Below are 22,197 nucleotides of genomic sequence, written 5' to 3'. Positions count from 1 at the left end.
TTGTCTACACGAAGCTGCTGCCAGTATTGTTACGGTTTTATTTTTAAGTAGTTAAGGATGCGGCTCTGTCATTTGGAATCGAATCGGTGCAGATGTGTAGTACAAGAGGTTGGAGGGGGCGGGGAGGTTGCTTGGGACACGCTCCCAGGCCGTGGGATCGTTCTCAGAGCAGTGTTTCTGTAGCCAAGCACGGCTGGCCCCGGTGGGGGCGGCTGGCGTTCAGCACCACGGTTCCAGGACACCTTCCTCGAGCAGACTGGGCAGACCTCGGGGCGCCGGGCCCTGGGCAGTGCCTCCCTTGAGCCCTGTCCCGAGGAATCCCAAACAGGACAGGGTCGTGAAAGACCCCAGCCACCCGCCTGGTGTCCCCAGGAGCCTGCCCAACCCACTACCCTCACCCTCAGCTCGGGTGGTTCTGGAAAGCACAGCCTGGCCTCCAGCCTCTGGGCACCCACGGCAGGCGGAGTGCTGAGGGGCCCCGTCCTGCGTGTTCGTTCGTGCAGGTGACACAGAGCCAAGTCTCTAACTCAGTGCGAAATGCACTTTGTCCAAGGCTGATTTTCAAAGGTTGGGCAGGACTCCACGCCCAGATTCATTTCTGGTCTCTGAGCAGATCTGAAGGGAGGAGGCAGCGGTTTCCCTTTTACTCTTAATGCTTTGCGTTAACCCTCTAATGCTCCCTGGGTGAGTTCAGGAATGACAAGGGGGAGGGCGGTTTTGTCTGCAGCGCAGGCATGAAGGCCTCACCTGGGATTGTGACTCGGAGGTCTCGGGGGGGGGGGGGGGGTGCGCAGAAAGGCTTTCTAACATTCCCCGCCAAGGGATCCCGGTCCCCGAGGCCTTGAAACCATGAATGAAGAGTCCAGTGGGAAGGGAGGGAGTGTCTCCCTGCCCCTCATTTCCCTGGTGCTGGTTCAGGAGGTTGGTCCAGCAGAGCCTATTGCACCCCAGGGAGGAGGGACACAGGTCGGAGGCATCAAGGACCAGGCCGGCCGCTCTGGATGAGGCCGCCTCTCAGCCTCCTCACCTCTGCACCTTCTAGGTCCCCTCCCCGGCCCAGCCCCGGCAGCCTCCACTACTCCGACGAGGACGTCACCAAGTACAATGACCTCATCCCGGCAGAGAGCAGCAGCCTGACCGAGAAGCCCTCAGAAATCTCCGACTCTCAGGTGAGGGGCAGGAGGGCCAGGCGCCCTGGAGTGGGAGCGGTGGGCGTCACCTGGGCTTCCTCGTCTCCTGGACTTTATGGGGCCGCAGAGACTAAGGGGCCCCAGAAAACTAGCCGGGAGTCGGATGTGGACCTGCTGTCCCCTGCTAAGCTCTGCTCAGAGTTTGCTCCAGGGCCAATGGGGACCCTGTAACCTTGACCAGATAAGACCCCCCTCCAACACCTCTAGAGTGTCCAGAGTCTCCTCACCTGCTCTGGTCTGCAGGGGAGCTCATGAAGGCCAAGAGAAGGAGCCCTATGTTGCCAGGGCTGACCTTCGCTGGTTCGGGTCAGAAACTGAGGGCAATAAGTCCCGGAACCCCGAGGATGGGGAGCGGTGCAGCCTAGCCAGGCCCTAAGCTTTGGAGGCTCAGGCCTCAGTTTGCATCGTGGCTCTGCTGCCTGTGGAGCAGAGCATCCTGGACGGGGTAGGCAACCTCTTTGAGCCTGGTTCTCCATCTGCAGAACAGGCGAGGACGCTAACAGGCTGTGTCTCGGGGCTGTGGGATTGCTGAGATGGGGCACAGAGAAGCTTAGCCAGCACGCACAGCCGCTGTTCAATAAATGTCAGGTTTTATATTAAGAAGGAGATGGTGCCTCTGGGAGACACGGAGCTTTAGAGAGGCTGCCATTAGGTGGGCCACATAGGGACACTGTTCCAGATCGTGGGGACGGGATGGGGGGGCAGGTTGAGTGCATTCCAATGAAGTCATGTCGTGGCCTCCCACCCAGCCCTCTTGGCCCTGGCCAAGCCTGGTGGTTGCCCAGGAAGGGACCGAGAAAGGCCACGGCATCCCACGCTCTAGACCTCTCTGCCCCCGGTCCTGGTAGAGGACAGGAGCGAAGGGGTGCCAGCAGGGAACGAGGCCATCCGCCGAGCAGGAGGTGCCAGGGCGCCCGGGATCCGGTCACGGGCCCAGTAGACCCGGGGCCTCTGGCTCACTACTGTTTTGTTCAGCTCCAGGGTTACTGATGGGCTTGGCGGAGCCCACAGGGCTGGAGCTAACACCCCAGCTCACACAGAGCTGGCAGGGACAGAGACCCCAACTTAGCCTGGCTAACTCAGGAACTCACATGATTCCGGTTGTGGCGTCGTGTTCTAAGGATTTAACTCTTTGCGGCCATATACAACCTGGGACCTCCCAGGCCACGCTTCGCTGAAGCATGGTTTTCCTTTCTTTCTCCCTAAACGTGGCCATGAGCATGTCAGTTCTAGGCACTCAAGGGAAAATTCCCAAAAAAAAGTAAAGGGATTCCCTCTGCCCGAGAGGCTGTGACAAAGGGCTCCTTAGGCCACGCTCCGGTCTATGGAGACCAAAGGGGCTCCCGTGCTGCTCTGACCCGACTCCTTCAACCTTCCGCAGAAGGCCTTACTCCCGCACACTCTTTGGCTGGCACTGACCTTTCAGGGAGTGAGCCCTCTGAGTGCGGAAGATACCGCCCGGATGCCTTCCCATGGCCCGTGGCCATCTCTCCGTGAGTCAGGAGAAACCTCCTCCAGGACGCGGCGCTGGCCTGAGGCCATGCCAGGACCCCCAGCCTTGAAGAAGTCACTGAGAGAAGCACCATCATCCTAAGGCCACCCTACTCCAGGGTCCTTGGAATCCCCCGCTTCCCCCTGGTGTCTTTTGTTCAAAACCAGCCCATCACTTTGAATACGGTTTCCATAGCAATCTGGAACCAGTCACCTACGGGAAGCACATGGCCCGGAGAGGGAGGCCTCCTGGTTCCAGAAGCCTTGTCACAGCAGAAGGCCCACGTCCCCCTTCACGGGGAGCAGTGGACCCCAGCCCAGGCCTCGAGCTCCGCCTGTGGACCTTGGGATGGCTTGGGGTCTGATTTGGAGCTCGGCTGGGTTTATTTATGTCAAGCTGAGTTCCATGAAGACAGAGACTTCAACAGTCTGTCCCCTCCCCGGTGTCCGTCTTGGCACGGGGTCCATGGCATGCTGCACACTGTCGTGAAAGCACAGGAGGGTCACTGGAGAAGCTGGTCAAGACCAAAGCAGGTTGGCAGGACAGAGAAACAGGTTCAGGGTTGTCACACCATTCCTTTGGGACCAAGGCCAGAACGCACACGTTCGGAGAGGCGTGGCCCTTCAAAGTGACGCTGGTGACAACAGTCACACGCCCTGCCCTCACCCTCCCACGTGCCTCACCACTTCCTAGTCAGACCCCGCACACAGGCCCTTCTGACACAGAGCCCAGCTTGGCGCCTCGGCCCTACCCTGCCCCAAAGCCGGTGACGTCACCCTCACGGCAGACTTTCTGGAAAGGCCTTCAGAGCTAGCCAGATGAGACACTTGAAAACAAGTGACTGTGGGTTTCCTTTAAAGAAACACAAACAAAGCTTGAGCTCATCTTCAAAGGATTAAGACATGCACACTCGGAGGAAAGTTCCAGAGGCATTGAGGCTGTCCCCCAAGAAAGGTGCCCTAGCAGCTTCGCAGAGCAGATCACTCGGGTGATCATCCAGCCCCATCACAGGGTGGCTTTGAACGGGGAAACAGTCATTTGAAAGCAGCAGCGCGTGGTCGTGGCTGGTGTTCAGCCCCGGGCTTGAATCCCGGCTCCGTTCCTCCCTGACTCCGGGATGGGGAGGGGGTCCTTCGCAGCCCACACCCACACAGCACGGCGGCACCCTATCCAAGGGACCGTTACAAGGAGTGCCTGCCGGGGGATGGAGTCAGGCTCATCACGGGGGCCCTGGAAAAGGCAGTCAGGATCCTTTGGGTCTGTTTGCTTTGAAATTGTTCTTGAAAACCAGGCAGTTGGCTTTGGGGCCTCTGCAGGTCGTCTAGGATCCCGGAGGCCATTGCCAGAGCACTGGCATCTTCAGAGGCACACGGCTCAGGAAGCCCTGAGAGGGCCCAGCCACCTTGCTCACGGGCCCCACCATGCCCCAGGTCCAGGGCACCAGCATGCTGTGCTGGTGCTAAGCGTACCTTTAGGTAAGAGGTCAAATTGCTTCCATACCTGCTGGGAGAGAGCCACCATCCTGAGCCCCCAAGGGTCACCGACAGGACCCCAATCACAGACTGCTCTGTGATTTCGCCACGACAAGACCCGAACCCACTTGCCTGTTATGCCTCTGGGGTCAGATCAAACTCTGTGCCTTGACAGCTAAGGGGGCCTGATGTCAGCATCTGCCCAGGGCAGGGAGGGCTACCCTGGTGGGTGCAGCGGCGGGCGGCAGGGGAGCCGCACAGCCTGACTTCTCCTCCCCTCATTCCTTGAGTGTGGACTCCAGGGACGGGGAGGTGATGGAGACGTGACCCTGCCTCCAGGGAGCTCCGGGTGGGCTGGAGGGGACAGGCCCGGAGGCAGAGCGGCTGGTCTCCCCCGGATGCCCTAGTTGAAAACACAAATAAGCAGATCCTATTACTACTGACCGGCCCCCTGAGGAGCAGCGCAGCTACACGCCAGCGTCTGGTATGAAGAGCATCCGCCACGGCGACTTGCAGTTGGGGGGCTTATGGCGGATGCTCCGCGGTCCTCCTGCACGGGGTGGCCTCTGCAGGGACCTGTCCCCCCGGGGTCAGCAGCCACGCAGGCGGCGGGTGGGGGGGTGGGCCTGCATTTCAGCCGCTCTGGAGAAGGAAGGCCTGACCTTTGGAAGTCCCCCTCCCCCTAGGTCCTCTGGGAGTGAGCCCCGCGTCTGCCTGCCTGGTTTCTATTCCAAGTCAGACCACCCAAAACCGACTCTCCAAAAATTGGCAGAGATTTGCCCAGCCCTTTTCCTGCGATACGGTAATCGACGGAAGTCCACGTTGCTTATAAACAAACCCACATGATAAGATGTGAGAAAGGCCATCGCGGGGCTGTGGGAAGATGCGGGGCGGGCCTGGGGAGGGGCTGTCCCCCCAGGGGTGCGAGGGGTGCGGGTTGGAGGGGGCTCCAGGCAGGGGGACACACAAAGGCTGAGGTTTGAAGAGCCCATGGGCTCGTTGGATGCAACTTCTGAAAACGAAGTCTGGCTGCGTTCCAATGGCATTTTCAAAGGAAGAGCCCAAGTATGGGAGAGGAATTGCCTGGCACACAAGTTAAGTCTCAATGGAAAAGGAATTTCCAGCCAATGGCACGCCTCTTCTAATAAATATTCAGTCTTTGTGATGTCCTGGGCGGCCCTGGGAAACTCACTGTGATGAAGTGAAGCCTGTAAGAAAATACACGGGGCGAATTACGTTGTCTCGGGCACCCAGTCGTCAGGGTGAAGTCGTCACGGAGGCCTTACTGGCGGCCAGGAATGACCCCAAGGATTGTTCAAGAATGGCACCCCTTGACCCTCAGGGTGCTGTGCAAAGCCTGGTGGGGTTCTCTATATTACAGGGGGCACGGGGCCGCTGGACCACAAGGCCCAGGGTGCAGGGTGGGCCACCGGGGCCCCCTGCACACCTGCTGTGTGCCATGCTCGTTGGGTTGGGCCCTGGGTGACACCGTGGTGGTTTTGTCCTCCCTGGAACCTGTTCCCTCCTTTCTCGGTGCATTTATTCAGCAACTACTTTCTCTGCACCCACTCAACAGTACCAGGCGCTGTGTGTGTGTACACGTGGCAGCTCCAGTAGTGAGCAGGACGGACCCTCCGAATGCTGCGTTATGGTGTGTTGCGATCCATTAGGGGAAGCCACATGTTTCAAATAACCACATGTTTTCATTTCTCACTAAAATTTTACGGCACCACAGTATCTAACTTCAGGAGGAAAATGGAGAGCAAAAGGCTTCCTGTTTCTCGTGGTGCAGGGACGGAAAGCCCCATGAGTCGTCTGCGGGGAGGGAGGGGAGTCACAGAGGGCTGCCTGGAGGAGGTGGCATTTCAGCTGGGCCTCAGAGCGTGAACGGACTGGGTCGTGCCTAGAAGCAGTGCGGGTTTATAGGGTTGTGTTTGGCTGAATGGTTCCGTCATCCCCCCCCTTCTGAGTGTCCGAGTGTCTGGCCTTTGATCAGTGATTGCCTCTTGTCCGTTGAGTTGCGTCGCGAGTCTAAGAGAGTCACTGAGGCCCATCTCCTGCTGCTTCTCATTTAGAATCTAACCGTCCCACCATGCAAATAGCAGGACCCCGGGTTCACAGATAGGTGAAACTGAGGCTCAGAGACGTCAAGCAGCGTGCCCTCCATCATAGAGCTCGGAAGCGCAGGCAGCGGGAATTCAAATCTGGGGCTGGCTGGCTCTCAGGGCCTCACCCAGATGCCCGGCACAGAAGGGAGATTGAGGGAGCGAGGCCTCCACTGACCCCGACACCCCCGCCCATCCCAGTGACCTCCCTCCCATGAGGCCCCCAAACAGGAGCATGTCCGAAGGTGGTGGGGAGCACACACGCTGACCATCACGTCACCTGTATGGGGCACAGGTAACCTGGGTGACCTCCTGTCCCAGTGTCAGCTTTCAAAGGACATTCCCAGGAGAAGATTTCGAGCTGTTTTAGTACAAGAAGCCCAGATCCCTAACAGCATTGTGCCTAAAGGGGGCTTCCAGGGAGGGAGACACTCAACACCACCCCCCCAATCTCTGATGCCCAGGAGAGGCCCACTGGCTCAGGGGAAGGGCACCCCTCTCCGCCTAGACCCACACGGAGGGCCCCTGGGCCGCAGGTGACGGAGGGGCCCCAGCTTCCACAGGAGCCCATACAGGGGACCCCGTGTCCTCTGGGGCGACACATTCCTTCCTGCCAGACTTCAACGAGAGGAGGGCACCCTGCCCGGGCCCCGGGGTCCCCCGCCCACGGCCTCCTGAGTCTGCTGTGGGAGTCCCTGCGCAGAAGGCTCTCCTTTGCTCCCTCCCTTTTGTTGTGGGCTCCGGTCGGGGTCCTCCCTCCCGCTGGCCCCCCTCGCCCACCACTCCCCTCCCCAGGCCCAGTAATTGCTGAGTGAGTGGCTTTGAGGAGCTGTTAAGAGGCCCCGGAGCTGGAGCAGTCGCCTGATTGCCTGGCGGCCTGGCGGGACTGCCCGTGAAAGGTCCCCTTTGTGCTGGGCCGGTTACTGGGAAGCTGCATTCAATTACCGAGGCCCGCGTGAGAGTTGAAAGCCGGAATGGGCGCCCCGGGTCCCCCCTCGCCGGCTTTCTTCCCTTCTCACCCCACCCCCATGCAGAAAAGAAACAGATGTTCCAGGAGGTGGTGCAGGCGGGAGAGCGGGGTCGCCGAGGCAGAGACCCCCTCCCTCCGCGGGCTCGGGAGGCCTGGGGGCTGGGCCGGCCCACCTCGAACCCTCTGCTCCTCCTGCCTCCGTGGGCTCCTGGCTCTTGCTTCCACGGCTTTTCCGTACCTGTCAGGTGTCTGGCACACATAGGTGCTCCACAGTGGGTAGCCGTCGGCCGGTGATGATGTGCATGAAAGGGCTCTGGGGTCTGGGCCCCGGGAGGGCCAGAGAGGCCCCTCCCCACTCGAGCGATGCTTTACTTTGAGGGGGCAGGAGCGGAACATTCTTCCCCTTTCCCAGCCGCCTGAACACGGAGTCATCCTCCGTGACCCCTGCTCCTTTCGATCCCTCCTGAGGCGCTTCTGAGCCTTTTTCACTCTGTGAACTACAGACAGACATCTACCCATTTTCCTGACAAGGATGCTGAGGCTGGGAGAGACCAAGGGAGGGATCCAAACTTGGCTAGCAAGGGACCGAGTCGGGACTTGGCCATGGCACAGCCACCTCCCAGGTGCTCATTCAGTCCGGGATGGGGGCTTCAGTGACAGGGACTCCCTTGTGGGGCTAGCTAAGTTCTGGAACCCCTAGTAAGGACGCTAGCAACTCTTCAGGCTGGTTGGTGGGGGCCCTCCTGGAAAGATCTGACCCATGGCAGAACTGTGGGGTGGCCGTCTCCCAACCCCACACTTACAGCCCCTCGCTGCTCCCGGATCAGGGCCCCCTCCCCACCCCCTGCCCCGTGGGTGGCATCCACCACAGCTTGCTCATACCTCTCCTGCCTCTGGGCCGGCCAGCCCGCAGCCCCAGGCCTCAGGTGCCCAGCCCTCAGGTGCTCAGCCCTCAGCCCCCTGCCCACTCTTGGCATATGGAGCCCCTGTCTGTAGGGCCCCTTTGTTCCCTCCTGGGCCGGCAGCTGGGCAGCAGGCAAAGAAAGGGGCTTGTGTTGTACTTCTCTGCGTCATGGGGACAGCGAGGGACTTTCCATTGTCTCTGGCAGCCAGTTCTGCCGCCAAGAGGACCGAGGTCCTGGGAGGGTGTGCAGGGTGGTGGTAAGGACTGTGGAGGGGTGAGGTGGAGGCGGGGAAGGGCCAGACAACAGCAATTTGCAGATTGAGGAGGGAGTGTGTCATCCCCCCTGGGAGGGGAGTCCGGCTCTCATCCCCGTCTTGTGACCTCCAGGCAGGAGCCGGGGGGTCATCCAGAGCATGTGTGGGCTTTGGGAAAATCAGGCGGATGGCCATCCCCCAGCTCTGGGGCCGACCCTCACCCTGTCTGCACCGCGTTCTCGGTACTCACAGAGCAGTGGCAGCCACAAGGCCAAGGTGTGACGGTCAGCCACAGTGTCCTGCTGCCCCAGCTGGCGTGGCTGTAGTTCTATCTGTCATAGATCTTTCCCGTGAGGCGCCAGATGCCATACGGGACTTCGGGACTTCGGGTTGCTGGGGGGCCAGCGCACCTCGCACTCCCCGGAGCTCAGACCCCTCGCCGCTGGGTCAGCCGCTCTCCACTGGCTGTACTGGTCAAGCAGCACGCAGCTAATCCCCCCAGACTCATGTGCACTGGGTGCACTGGGTGCACTGGGTTTTCTTGCTGCAGTGGGTATGATCAAATGATATGAGGGCCAGGATGCGGGGGCGGCAACCCGAGTGGGGCCTTCCCAGCTGCATTTCACAGAGAGTGTCCCGTTGGCTCAAATCAGAGCGCGTCTCTTCCAGAGAGTTCTAAAGCTGTTCCCATCTGTCCTCTTCTTCGTTCTCAAAACACTGCTGGGGGTGGGGGGGCACGATATTTTTAGCTCCATGATTCAGATGCCAACCAAGGAGAGCAGAGGTTTTACTTCTGCAGCCCAGCCTGACTCTTGCCTCCTGCCGATTCCCCACCCCCCCCCTCCCTAGGCCAGCGAGAAGTATCCACAGTTTTAAGGATAAGTTCACATTTTGCGTTTATGAGAAAAAGCTCCAGGGTCGTCAATCGTGTGACGTTGAGAACTCTTGTTGATATTTCTCCCATGCTCGATTGATAACCGAGTGTTGCTTTTATCCTGGATGGCGCGTGGGCGGGCACCCGCGTCCCCTGGGTGCCAGGAGCCTCTGCAGGTCCGGCCCTGGCTTCGTCGTCCCCAGTCACACCGAACGTCAGAGGTAGACAGAGATTGGAACTCAGTATATCTCGTGCATGAACGTCTGTTCTAAAACGTCGGGTTTGTTGCTATCCAGGTATGGCAAGGCCCATAGACTGCCCTTGAGAAAACTAATTATTCACAGTTCCTGGGAAGAGGGGACGCATCACACCCTGTAGGGACGTTCAGGGAAGCACCCTCGTGGCTGCTTCGTCCCACCTTCGTGGGACCTCCAGGTCCCCAGGAGGCAGAGGGAGCAGAAGGGACACGTGGGCAGGAGCCTTTAACGCAGGAGCAGGCTTAGGTTTGCTTGAGTACGTTCAGTGGGCCCTGGGGTTGAGAGGGGCCGTCCCTAGGTGTCTGGTACCTGGCCCTGGGATGCCGAGGGGCAGGGGAGGAGGAGTCACTCCGAAAGGGCATCCGCTGGCTGCCAGGACTGACCAGCCCCGGGAGCCATCGCCCCTGCAGACTCAGCAAAGGCGCCACGTGTCCGAGCGTCGGAAACATAGAAAATGAAGAGGCATGATGAATTCCATCCCGAAAACATTATGCTAAGTGAAAGAGGCCAGACCCACAAGCCACATGCTCTGTGATCCCACCCCCCTCCCCCGTAGGAAATGTCCAGGGAAGGTAGATCCACAGAAGTAGAAAGCGGGTGGGTGGTCACCTGGGGCGGGCTGAATGTACCCAAAGCCACTGAACCTCACACTTTAAAACAGCTTTATGTTCTGTGAATTTCCCTTCAATCGAAGGGATCCCCATTCGGGGCCTGCAGGTGGGGGCAACACCACAGTGGACGCTTGGTCTGTCTCCGCGACGTGCTCCGAAGGGCAGGGAAGGTGGGCATGCCGGGGCGTCGGGCCCCCCTTGGCGGTGAGGGCGCAGCGGTGGCCACCCTCTCCTGTCCAGGGGCCTGGGAGATTCATACGGGGGCGCCCGGGGCCTTCCAGCCCTGAGCACCCTGACCTGGCCCCGCCGGGCCCCTGACTCCCCGGTTCTCCATCCCCCCAGGGAAGCGACAGTGAGTACGAGGCCGACCCCACCCACCAGAAGGCCCACTCCTTTGTCAACCACTACATCAGCGACCCCACGTACTACAACTCGTGGCGGCGGCAGCAGAAGGGCATCTCGCGGGCCCAGGCCTACAGCTACACGGAGAGCGACTCTGGCGAGCCGGACCACGCCACCGTGGCCAACAGCAGCAGCGCCCAGCAGGGCAGCCTCTTCCGGCCCAAGGCCAGTCGGACCCCAACGCCCCAGAACCCCCCGAACCCCCCGAGCCAGCAGAGCACCCTCTACCGCCCCCCCAGCAGCCTCACCCCTGGCTCCCGGGCTCCTATAGCAGGATTTTCCTCGTTTGTTTGACGTCGTCCTCGTCGGAAGGGGGAGAAGAGAGAAAAAAAACAGCACCAACCGCCCCCCACCCACCCCTCCCCGCACTGCCTGCCAGAAAACAAAAACACCAAGAAACCAAGTCAACTTTTCACCTCCTGAGTTTATTTTTCCAGAGATTCCAGGGCCAGCAGAGCCGGTGTTGAGAAGGACGAGAAGGAAGCCACGAGGGAGGCCGTGTGTGGCCGGCGCCTGGTCGGCTCCAGATTGTGGGGTCTGCCGCTCCCTTTGCGAACGGTGCAGGGTCGGGGGGCCTGGGAGAGCAGGGGGGCGGCGAGAAAGCAGAGGCCTGGAGAGCTGCGAGGCAGCGTGGCTGAGGGGACCAGAAGCTTCTGGAAGTCCTGACAGCTGCCCCTTCCACGTGCACTGGGGCCCCAGGCCCATTGCTGGCTGGTGGCGTGCAAGGCTGGGCATCCCTAGGGGGCAAGCTCACCTACTCTCTCCACACCCCCCACCCCTCCGCGTGCATCACTGGCAGGCCTCGGACGGCCCCCTGGCCTGCTCCTCTGTCCCCTCTGCTCTGCTGTCCTGTCCCCTCCCTGGCTCAACGTCTCCACCAAACACTTGGTTTATTTAGAGAAAGGAAAATAAGGAAGGGGTGAGAGTCTGCATAGCTAGCTCTTTGTTTCTTACAAACTGTTTTCATTGTGAATCCAAGGAAGAGCCCCCCCACAGCACCTCGGGAGAGCAGAGGGACAGGGCACTGGCCAGGCATCACCGGGATAACTGGGCCCTAATGCAGAAAGTCAAGAATGTAAGAAAGAAGCTTGGCTTCCCTCTTTCTTCGAATTTAGGTTCCTCCTGCATCCTCCGTAAAGGAAGCAGCTTAGACAAGGAAGTTCAGTGGGACTGGAGAGCTAGGCAGGGGCCATCTAGGCAGACACACCCCTGTCCCTGGATAGACCCCCTCCTCCCGAGACTCACACACAAGCGCCGCCCCCCCCCCCCCCGCCCCCGCCAGCATTTGCAAGGAGGAGGGTCTAGGGATCCTCTCCAGGAGAAATCCCTTTGGGTCCTAGCCACACGGGACACTCACGTCCAGAGGTGTGTCCCTCTTCCTTTCAACCCAGAGCGATCCATGTCTAAAACACGCCCCCCCCCCCCGGCCCCTGCCAAGCACAGGGGTGCCGAAGCCCAGAGGGGTGGGCCAAGCCCCTGGTCTAGAGGCCAGAGCTCCCAGCATTTGCCCAGTCGGCCCGGCGCCCGGTTTGCAAAGAGTCAACCCCCCAGCCACGTCTTCCAGGCTCTGCTCAGCCTCGCCAGGGCTCGGAGCAAGGAGGAGCCCCGTCCAAACTGGACACAGCTCCTGAGATGCACAGCCAGGCCGGGAGGAGCAGGTCAGATGGGACCAAGGACAAGAATAGCTGACGGGAAGCAAGGCTTTTACACACAATCTGCTCCAAGGAATGTTCTTTAAAAAAAGCCACTTGGAGTGGCCTGAACCTTCCCTCCAGCCCCCGGATGAAGGGATCAAGGGAAGAACCTCTCTGTCGGATTCTCTGAGTGCCCCTGGCTGGTCCTGCCCCACAGTTTGGGGTGGACGGCCGCCCCTGGGAGAGAAGAGGGTCCTGCAGGGACACGTTCAGTTCAGCGTGGGGCCCCTTCGGGGGACAGGGCTCTCTGGGGGTGCCGCACACGGGCCCCATCTCCGTGTGAGGGGAACAGTTAGGGGAGGCCTGAGAGGAGGATCTGGGAGGCAAGCCCGGGAAAGCGAGGGTCCGCACCTGGCCCCACAGCACCCCCACATCAGCTGAGGGGGATGGGAGCAGGGCCAGGGGCCCGAGGGCAGGGCACACCTCCCGGGACGCTCAGCCTCTGGGGGTTGCTGGTCGAGGTCTCCGCAGCCCCAGCCCACACATGGGCTTTTCCACAAAGGGGCTCTGGGGAGGGAAGCACCCTGGCCCGGCCTGCCCTGCACACAGCTGGCGTCTCCATGGCAGCACATCTGCTGCGCACCCCCCCCCCCACCTTGTGTGATCTCACGCTTTTCATCTCATCTTTTTTTTTTTTTAACAACTTCATCCTTTCCCTTATCTGCTGTGTGTTTCACCATTTATGGAAGTTCCCAGTTTGCATTTGGGGATGAAATTGAGCCCAGCCCAGTGAGGACTCTGGGGGGGGGGGGTTGGGGGGGGGAAGTGGGGCGAGTGAAGCAACCCGTGTGTGTGTGTGCGTGTGCGTGTGCGTGTACTGCCCACGAGGCCAGATCTCCTTCGACTTCCATGGATCGCCTGGGGGCACTGAGATGTGCCCCTCCCCCTCCCCACAGGCTCATTCACACCCACGCTGACACACCCGTGCACACTTGGCACTGTGCTCACACACATGCGCGCCCACACACACACACGTGCATCGAACACACATCTGGGTGTGCGTTCGCGAAGAGGCTTGCAGTTCCTTCCGATGACTGGAGTTGTCCCTGGTGAGGCCCCGGGCGGCCGGGGCCACTCCACCTGGAAGGCAGCTGGGACCTGTTGTCTCTGGGGGGCGAGGACACTGCACACCCCGAAGGCAGGCCGGGCCCGAGGAGAAAGTCCAGCCCTTAGTCCGTATCCGCCCCCGACGATGTCGCCCCGCCACCCAGCCATGCCTGGAGGCCGGGTCTCCAGCCAGGGAGCTCCAGACTTCTAAGGAGGACACCTCTGCCCTCGTTTACGTATCTGCCGGGGCAGCCGGGGCTCCCGACCCCTGACCACACACATCTGGGCGCATGGGAAGGATGTGCTGGACGCTGCCCGCGGGCTCCAGGGCCCTCCCTGCCCTTGGGTTTCCTGGGCCGATGATGCCGGGGCCCTTGTCTGCGTGGCCACCTGAAGCAGGTCCACAGCAGGACACCTGTGCCAGGTGGCTCTGCTTCAGCGTGCCCTCGGGAGAGCTGGGGTTGCACCTGGCAGGCAGCTGTGGCGCCCAGCACTGCCCTTCCCCCTCGTGGCCTCGCTCCCCGTGGGCACAGCGGCCCCGCGCCCAGGCTGGTTCCAGAAGCACCTTTCTCCCGGGGCCCCAGGGAACTTGCACACCCAGCTGGCCGGGCCCGTCCCCTCACCTGACACTGCCGTGACTCAGAAGAAATGACACTTGTGTGGCTGCCCCGCCCAGAGCACCGCCGCCCCGCGAGGCCTTCCGTCTCTGCCCACACCTCCTCCCTGGGCAGAGCTTTTAAAGGTGCCAGAGCCTCCCAGAGCCCACTCTGGGCAGGGGCTTCCCTCCCCTCCCCACGGTGCACATGGTGTGAGGGGCTGGAGGACCGGAGCGAGGGGTCCCCCGCCCCCGGCCCCAGCAGCAGCTGCCCCATCCGAGTGCCTCTGTATGGTCCTGCCCAGTGGCAACCCTGGCCACCACCCGGAGCACAGATGCCCTCTTGGGACCACCCCCTTCTCTCTGTTTCCGTAAGAATAACCAAAAGCATTTAAACGTGTTACCTTTCTTTACACATATAGACTCCAAAAACAAAAACCAACACAAATCTTTATTTTTTGATTTAAAAGATATAATGAAAAATTATGGGGAGACTATTCATTGTGGCAGGTGTCTATCTGTAAGAAAAAAATATATATCTATATGTCATATAGCTTGTTAGCGGGTTTATTTTTTAAATGAAAGGTAAGAAAGAAATTGATTTGAAATATATACCACGAGATGTCCCATGGCCTGTCAAACCTGTCAGTATTTTATAAATAAACTTTTTTTTTTTTTTTTTGGAGTTCTGAAGCAACATTTATTCTTCTCCTCCTTGGAAGGTAAGTGGGGGCCGCTATCTCATATTAAACTCAAGCAATCTGAATCTGAATCTATTAAACTGAAGCAATCCTCCAGCGTGCACTGTTAGCCATCCTGTGTTTTTGCAGAGACGAGGGCCCAACTTACTTGCCTTCTTAATTCATAGGTGAGTGGACATCCGTGCCTTCAAATGCAGCGCGCTATTTTATTTATTTTACGCTTTTAGGATAAGAGCCACTCGGAGTGCAACAAATTGGAGGCAAAATGGCAATGATTAATAACGATAGCTGACACTCGTGTGCCATTCACCCTCTGCCAGACACCGTTCCTACCACTTTACATTGATTAACTCCGGGAATCCTACGACAGCGCCTTCAGGAGGGAAACTGGATCAGGGGACGATTTAAGTGGGTTGCCCTTGAGGATTGGAAACGCCGGGGTTTGTACTAAAGCGGTCTGGCTCTAGAGACGTATGCTGCCTCTGTGATACTTTAAGGCAAGTTCCTTGCCCGCGTTCATCTTCATTCCTACAATTCCAGCACCGCAGACCCTAATGTGGATGTGATAAGAGCCACCGTGGTGCTCGGTGGATCTAACCTGGTTAGTCCACCAGGGTTGAGAGTGATGGCTTGAATCGCGGAGTGTATGAGCACAGGGGTATCACACGATCCCACATTTCTCTCACATACAGTTCGATTCAAATAGAAAGGGGACGAAGGAAAGATGATGTTGATAGTTCAAGTAATGCCACTCGATGAGTACGCTTATTTTCTATAGTCTACGTTGCCATGTGGGGTGATCCAACATCCCTACAGAGGTTACCCAACTAACCAAAACAATGAAAGCAGGGAATTTAAGATCTACCTATATACACCCTTCTACATGATTTTTTCTTAAAACACAAATGTAAATTCATTCACCAATGTTAATGTTGGGTTATAGCATTTTCTTTCTTTTTTAGGGGGTGGGGTCATAGCATTTTCCTTTTTTTTTTTTTTTTTTGAGATTTTATTTATTTATTTGAGAGGGAGAACGAGTGGGGGGAGAAACAGAGGGAGAGAGAATCCCAAGGAGACTCCATGCGAGCACGCAGCAAGAAGTGGGGCTTGATCCCACCACCCTGAGATCACGACCTGAGCCGAAACCAAGAGTGAGACACTCAACCAACTGAGCCACCCAGGTCCCCTGCATTTTTCTTTTTTCAAGAATGGGCTCCATATCTACGGTTTTTATTGCCTTTTTTTTTTTTTTACATAAATCACATCCATCAAGCATCGCCAGTGGATTCTAGTCTATTTCTTTAAAATAAAGCAAAAAATTTACAGAAATTGCAAATCGAGGACTTGCAGTTTCCAGTTCCACGTGTAGGGAGCTCAGAAGTCGCTGCTGCCTTTTAACCAGTGAAAAGCAAGCAAACTGAAGAAGCGACAACTCTTCACAGATCCATCAGTAACAGTCACTCACAGGACAAAACGATGCCCCCCCCCCCCCCCCCCCAGCCAGTGCGGAGATACGCAGGCAACTACAGGGAATCTCTGGTAGAAATCATGGATTGATATAAAAGCAGAGTGCCAGATTTTATTATTCTTTCCCTAATTTTTCTACAGTGCTTGTCCACCACTGATAAAACACCCTCTTTCATTTTTGCCATTTTCTCTTACCAAGGCATTCAGTGGGATTTTCAAAGAAGTAACTATTCTTTTGCACTCGCACCCATTACGTCATATGTGATGAAATTACGTAATTACTATAAAAAGTACAACTGGCATAAACAAGTTTGCAAAGGGTGATCATTGATTCTTTGTAAACATACAACTTGATCCAGTAGGAACAGAAGTAGGTGGGCATCCCAGAAAGCAGCCCATTATTAGCCTTCAGAATTCAGAGGACCATGGACATCTTCGTGTTTGCCAGAGAAAAAATAAGGAATCAATCAATATGGCTAGCTGGCTAAGTGGGAGAGCTTCTGCATATGTGACAGTACAAACCGTGCACGCTGAACTTTCTTTTTTTTAGATTTTATTTGTTTATTCATAAGAGACACAGAGAGAGAGGCAGAGACACAGGCAGAGGGAGAAGCAAGCTCCTTGCAGGGAACCCAATGTGGGACTCGATCCCGGGACCCCGAGATCATGACCTAAACCAAAGGCAGTCACTCAACCACCGAGCCACCCGGGTGTCCCCACACTGAACTTTATGACCAATCTTCAAGGTGATTTTCAAGGGTAATTTGGACTACACATAGTCTTCATCTTACACATAATTTGGAGCCCAACCCCACGTTAGATGCAACTCCACTCCACTCCACTCCACTCCTCCAATTTGAGGCTGTTTGGGGCAAAGCGTCCTAAAGCAGAAGGCATTCCACAACCTGGAGTCAGAAGAGCGGATTCTGATCGTTCTAGAACAGTCACTGGCAAACTAAGTGCCTCTTAATTTTCTCAGGGGAAACAATTGACTTACCGGCAATTTGACTGATGAAAGGATCAAAGAAAATAATGGGATTTGAAAGGAAGAGGGCTGAACACCAAAAAGCATGTCTTCCTGGTGGCGCATTTGTTCTAGACACAGAAGACAACTCCTCGTAATCTTTAATTCCAGGGTTCTTCCTCATTCCTTTCTAATCCCAGACACCGCAGCGGGGGAGTGTGGCCTCCGGCTGCCTCTAGCTCCGTTGCCAAAAACAGTGCCCACCCCCAACCCCAAAATGAGAAAAGTCAATCAGCCACGAAGGAAGGGAGGAGGGGAGGGAAGGTGCTTTCCAAAGCCAAGGAGATATGGTGTGAGTTTTGGATCATACACAGTACTCCTTGCCAGGTAACCTCACCTGAGAAACATCAGGAAAGGCCTCTCAGAATCCAGTGAATTTTCTTTTCTTAGAGCTTCCAGAGTGACTAGCTGGGAAAACTACTTTGGATTGGGGAGATTAACCAAAGAGAACACAGGGTTCCCACAAATTTCAATTTCAACTTGAACTTGAGCTCCACCTTTACCAGCCTCTGCTACCTCATCTGTGGAATGGGTTCAACTCGTGACTCTTCGGACTTTTCAGACTCCTGGAATGAAGTGTAGGGAAATAACCTCTTTGACAGAGGTGACCTCCAGAGATGTACCATCCCCCACCCTCGGACAAGTCCCCCAACCCAGCTCCTCTGTCCAGAATTATCAGAGCTACTTTTTTTTTTTAACCTCCTGATCTTTCTGGCAAAGCCTTTGACCATGAGGCTTGGCTACAGTCAACAGGTGGAGAAAGTGGCTACTTTTTCCTTTTTCAGTCCTAGCTTCTGGCAGGAAAGAGACACTGAGGCAGTGGCTCTGTGGGTGATGGGTTGTGAAGTGGTTAAGGTGCAGTGTAGGAAGGTAGGAGGGAAAAGAGACTTGGATGGGCCTACGCAGTCAGCTCCAGGTTCATCAAGCCAATTGGCTCCATCTGACCCAAGATGGACTGCCCCACCACCTACTCCAAGACTCCCAGCACGTACCACAACCCCCCATCTCCAGTGCTGGCCCTGACAGGCCCTAGGGAATCCAGGAGACCTTAGCACGTCCCACTTGGACTCTATTGAGCCAAGTGCTCAGAAGTCAAGCAGTGATACAGGAATGGAAATGAATGACTAGAGTTTGGCTCACTTAGCTCCCAACACTGACCGCCCAAGGCCACCAGGCTCTCTGTGTTGGGGTTTATCACTACTTAGCTAGAGTTTCAGCCAAGGCCGGAGTTACCCCAGATGACACAGGGTTCAGAGCCCAGAGAACATCATCCATTGCTCTGGAGGGATCTAGAGGCAGTGGCACCCTCGGTGTGACCCTTCTGGAATTTACTGCCCTGGAAGCCAGTTGCACGGACATGAGCCCAGGGTAGGACCAGACTGACTGAACTGACCAGGAAGGCTCCTCCGCGTGGCCTTCATTACACACGCAGCTCAGGGCCCGGGGCTGCACCTCCCCGTCTGCTCCAACTGCTCTCAGCAGCATGGTGTTGAAGGGCTTGGAAGCAGCTCCTGGGGGACCCAGAGAAAGTGGCAGATGCATAGGGTCACCACAGGTCCTGCTTTACACCTCTTGTCCTGGTGTGATTATTAGTAGTGCCCCCTCTTATTTTGTTTTTGAATCATCTGGTCCCCCCACTCCTGCAGCTGGGCCCTCAGTCTGCCATGGTGAAGGTCCAGGAGAACAGAAGGGACCACCTCCTGGATACGAGCTGTGATTTGGGATGAGGGGGGCGGCACAGAAGAACCAGTGCTTCAGGTTGCTTCCAGGGTTGCATCTTTTGCTGCTCAATTCTACCCCAACCAGGGTGGGACAGTGTGACCCTGGATTCAGAGGGAAGCTCATCCTTCTTGTCTCAGACCCTCTGTCCTGACACTGAAAGGTCAGTGCTGTCCTCTGTCCAGGTGCCCCCACCATGGCTCTGGGACACATGCACTGATGTCTGGAGGACGCTGCTCTATCTAGACTGTTCTGACAGAGCAGGTCTTGTTAACAGTTGCCTAAGAAAACAAGAAATACATCCTCCTTGTATAGGAGGGCTTTCCCCACCCCCGTCTCTACTCCCACTCCCCCAGACTGACCCATTTTCTGTGACACTGGGTAGGGTCGCCAGATAAAACGTGACCCAAAATTTGGGTTAGTTAACGAACATTATTTGTTGCGATCTGAACTTCAAAGTTGTTGACTGGGCATCCTCTACTTTTATTTGCTAAGTTGGCCACCTGGCTCAAATCCCAACTCCATACCAGATGTGGGTACTCATACATAGAAACCTTTTGGAACCTCAGTGTCCTTTTCCAGAAAAAATAGGGGATGCCAGAAACAGCTCTGTATCCCTCACTGGAAGGTGTGAGGGCATCGGAAGTAGGATTACATGGGAACAAATTCATAATTTGTAAGCTGTATAGAGCTCCCCACATGTAAGAGATCACTGCCATTGTTCACAGATACAGTGACACTCACGTGGAATCATCCCAGAGCCTCTGGCTTTAGGCACAATTCCGACTCAATCTGTCCCCACTTCCAATCCCTTAACAAACTAGGGGGGCACCCGGGTGGTTCAGTGGTTGAGCATCTGCCTTCAGCTCAGGGTGTGATCCCAGGGTCCTGGGATCAAGTCCCATATAGGGTCCCCCGTGGGGCCCCTGCTCCTCCCTCTGCCTGTGTCTCTGCCTCTTTCTGTATGTCTCTATGAATAAATAAATAAAATCTTAAAAAAGAAAAAAAAAAGTGTTCTAGCTGCCTCAGGACTCATCCTAGCTGGAAAATGCATCAGTAGAAAACTTGTGAATCTTAGAAATGTGTGAGTGGTGACAGCGAGGCCTCCTGGGAGGAGGGTGAAGTCTGCCTCTCAGAGTGTCTCAGTCATCCTGGAAACCAATCATACACTCAGATCAGGACCATTTGAGGAAAATGTCATAAAGTTGTGGTAAATCGCTGAGAAGCTCAAGGAGCACCATGGGACCCAGGATGAAGAACACCTGGTGCCATACCCCGCCCAGGCCTGAAGAGGCAGATGGAAGAGGAGGTCACTGAGAAGGCTGGATGGAGAGAGAGGCCCCCCGGGGGCCGCTGGGGAGCTAGGGAAGCACCATCTCCCAAGCTGGGCCTGGCTGTCCTTCCGTCCCCCAGTCTCCTAGCTGGGCTCCTCATGACCCGAACCCAGCGGGAAGTCAGAGGGCACTGGGATGCCATCCTGGCAGGCCAGCCTCCCTAGGGGGCCCAGAGCAAGGTGGACACGAAGATCACATGGGTGCTGGCTGGCCCGTGTGTGTCTTCTGATGTGATGTCCCCACGTAAAGTTCCACTCTCATACCCAGTTAGTTCTCTCACGCTTTTCTCGATGTTGATAAAGAATGGAATTAGACCCAGATAGGCTGCTGGGAGCTTCCACCAGAAGAGGTGGGATTTTCTGGCGTATCAGGGAATTTAAAAGGTCTCTGAGGTTCAGTTGCCTGCAATCTCCTGTGCCAGCCAGAGCCTCGATACAATGACAACAGCTGACCTTTGTTGGCCACATACCACGCCCCGCCTTGTGCTGAAGGCCTTTTGCACTCTGTTAATCCTCAAAGCAGCCCCGTGACCCAGGAATTCACCTCCTCCCCATTTTACCAGAGAAGGACACCCTGATGTGGAAAAGTGAGGGGACCTGCCAGGTAAGTGCCGGAGCCCGAACTGGACCCCAGGTCTGCCTGGCTTCACTGCACACGCCCCCAACCCCCCCCACCCAACCACCAAGCAGCCTTCAGCAGGGGTCAGACACTGCCCCACCTGGAGGTCCGGGAGGCCTCCACATTCTGGATGGATGCAGGCCAGGCAGGAAACATTGTTTCAGGACAGTCACATTCATGGGGGGGGTGGGGGGGGGGGAGAGGTGGACAAACTCTAAAGGGTCAGGTGATACATATTTCAGGCCATGTGGTCCCGGCCCTAGCAAGGAAGCAGCCAAAAATGATACATAAATGAATGGGTAGCTGCATTCCAATCAAGTTTTAGTTATGGACACTGAAATGAGAACTTTCTACCATTCTCATGTGTGAGGTAGTATCATTCTAGCTTTTATTTTTTCTGAATCACTTAAAAACGTACAAATCACTCTCAGCACATGGGTCATATGAAAACAAATAGAGTTCGCTGACCCGTTCTAAAGCGCCTCCCAGTCAAGTCCACATTTGCTAGAACCTCTATGGCGTGACCCCCAGATAAGAGAGTCAAGGGTACTGTAGTGGGTTTGACTCGTGTCCTCCTGACATCCACGTCCACCTGGAACCTCAGAATGTAACCTTATTTAGAAGTAGGGTCTTTGCACATACAATTTTTTTTTAAAGATTTTATTTATTTATTCATGAGAGACACAGAGAGAGAGAGAAGCAGAGGGAGAAGCAGGCTCCATGCAGGGAGCCCAATGTGGGACTCGATCCCAGGTCTCCAGGATCATGCCCTGGGCCAAAGGCAGATGCTCAACCACTGAGCCACCCAGGCATCCCTTTGCAGATACAATTATTCAAGATGAGGTCATACAGGATTGGGGGTGGGGGAACCCTAAATCCAACGACTGGTGTCCTTATAAGAAGAGAGGACATGGAGAGACACACACAGAAAAGGCCATGTGAGCACAGATGCAGAGATGGCAGTGGTGCATCTACAAGCCAAGGACTGCAGGGGCCACCAGGAGCTGCAGGAGGCAAGGAGGGAGCCTCTCCTAGAAACTTCAGAGGAAGTGTGATCCTGCAAACACCTTGATTTTGGACTTCCAGCCACCAGGACCAGAGAGAATAAAATTTTGTTGGTCTCTGCCGCCCAGTGCACAGCACTTTGTTATGGCAGCCCTGGGAAATGAGCCAGAAGCTCTCCTTGGAGCTCCAGTGTGTGTCTTTTTTATCTCGGAGGGCTTAGGTTCAATAGGCCTCGCACAGGCTGGCGGCATCCCAGGACCAGGCACCTCCCAGACCTCGGGCCTCCCTTCCGGCCCCCGCCCACAGCTGTCTTCGCTTTCTGTAGAAAAGCACCAGCCAGCCCTGAATTCAACTGGCAACTGCGGGATGCTTGTTTTCCTGTTTCTCCCCAACCTCCCCGCTTCTTCAATTGTTTCCACCTCTCAGTAAAGAGCCAAGTAACAGTCATTCCCTGAGGTCAGG

At 56.4% G+C, this 22,197-nt stretch overlaps 1 protein-coding gene across 2 annotated transcripts in view; it reads left to right on the top strand.

Annotated features, from left to right (window-relative positions):
• Positions 1–14,552, top strand: part of SDK2 (sidekick cell adhesion molecule 2) — a 256,823-nt gene extending 242,271 nt beyond the window's left edge. For both annotated transcript variants that reach the window (XM_072781426.1, XM_072781425.1), the window contains 2 exons: positions 1,043–1,169; positions 10,472–14,552. In XM_072781426.1, coding sequence (XP_072637527.1) covers positions 1,043–1,169; positions 10,472–10,825 — 481 coding nt within the window. In that variant the 3' untranslated portion in view covers positions 10,826–14,552. The remainder of the gene's footprint in view (positions 1–1,042; positions 1,170–10,471) is intronic.
• Positions 14,553–22,197: the final 7,645 nt, after the last annotated feature.

Source organism: Canis lupus, chromosome 16 (assembly GCF_048164855.1).
Source record: "Canis lupus baileyi chromosome 16, mCanLup2.hap1, whole genome shotgun sequence".
In the NCBI taxonomy this organism is placed as follows: Eukaryota; Metazoa; Chordata; class Mammalia; order Carnivora; family Canidae; genus Canis; species Canis lupus.
This window is presented reverse-complemented; position numbering and strand designations above follow the sequence as displayed.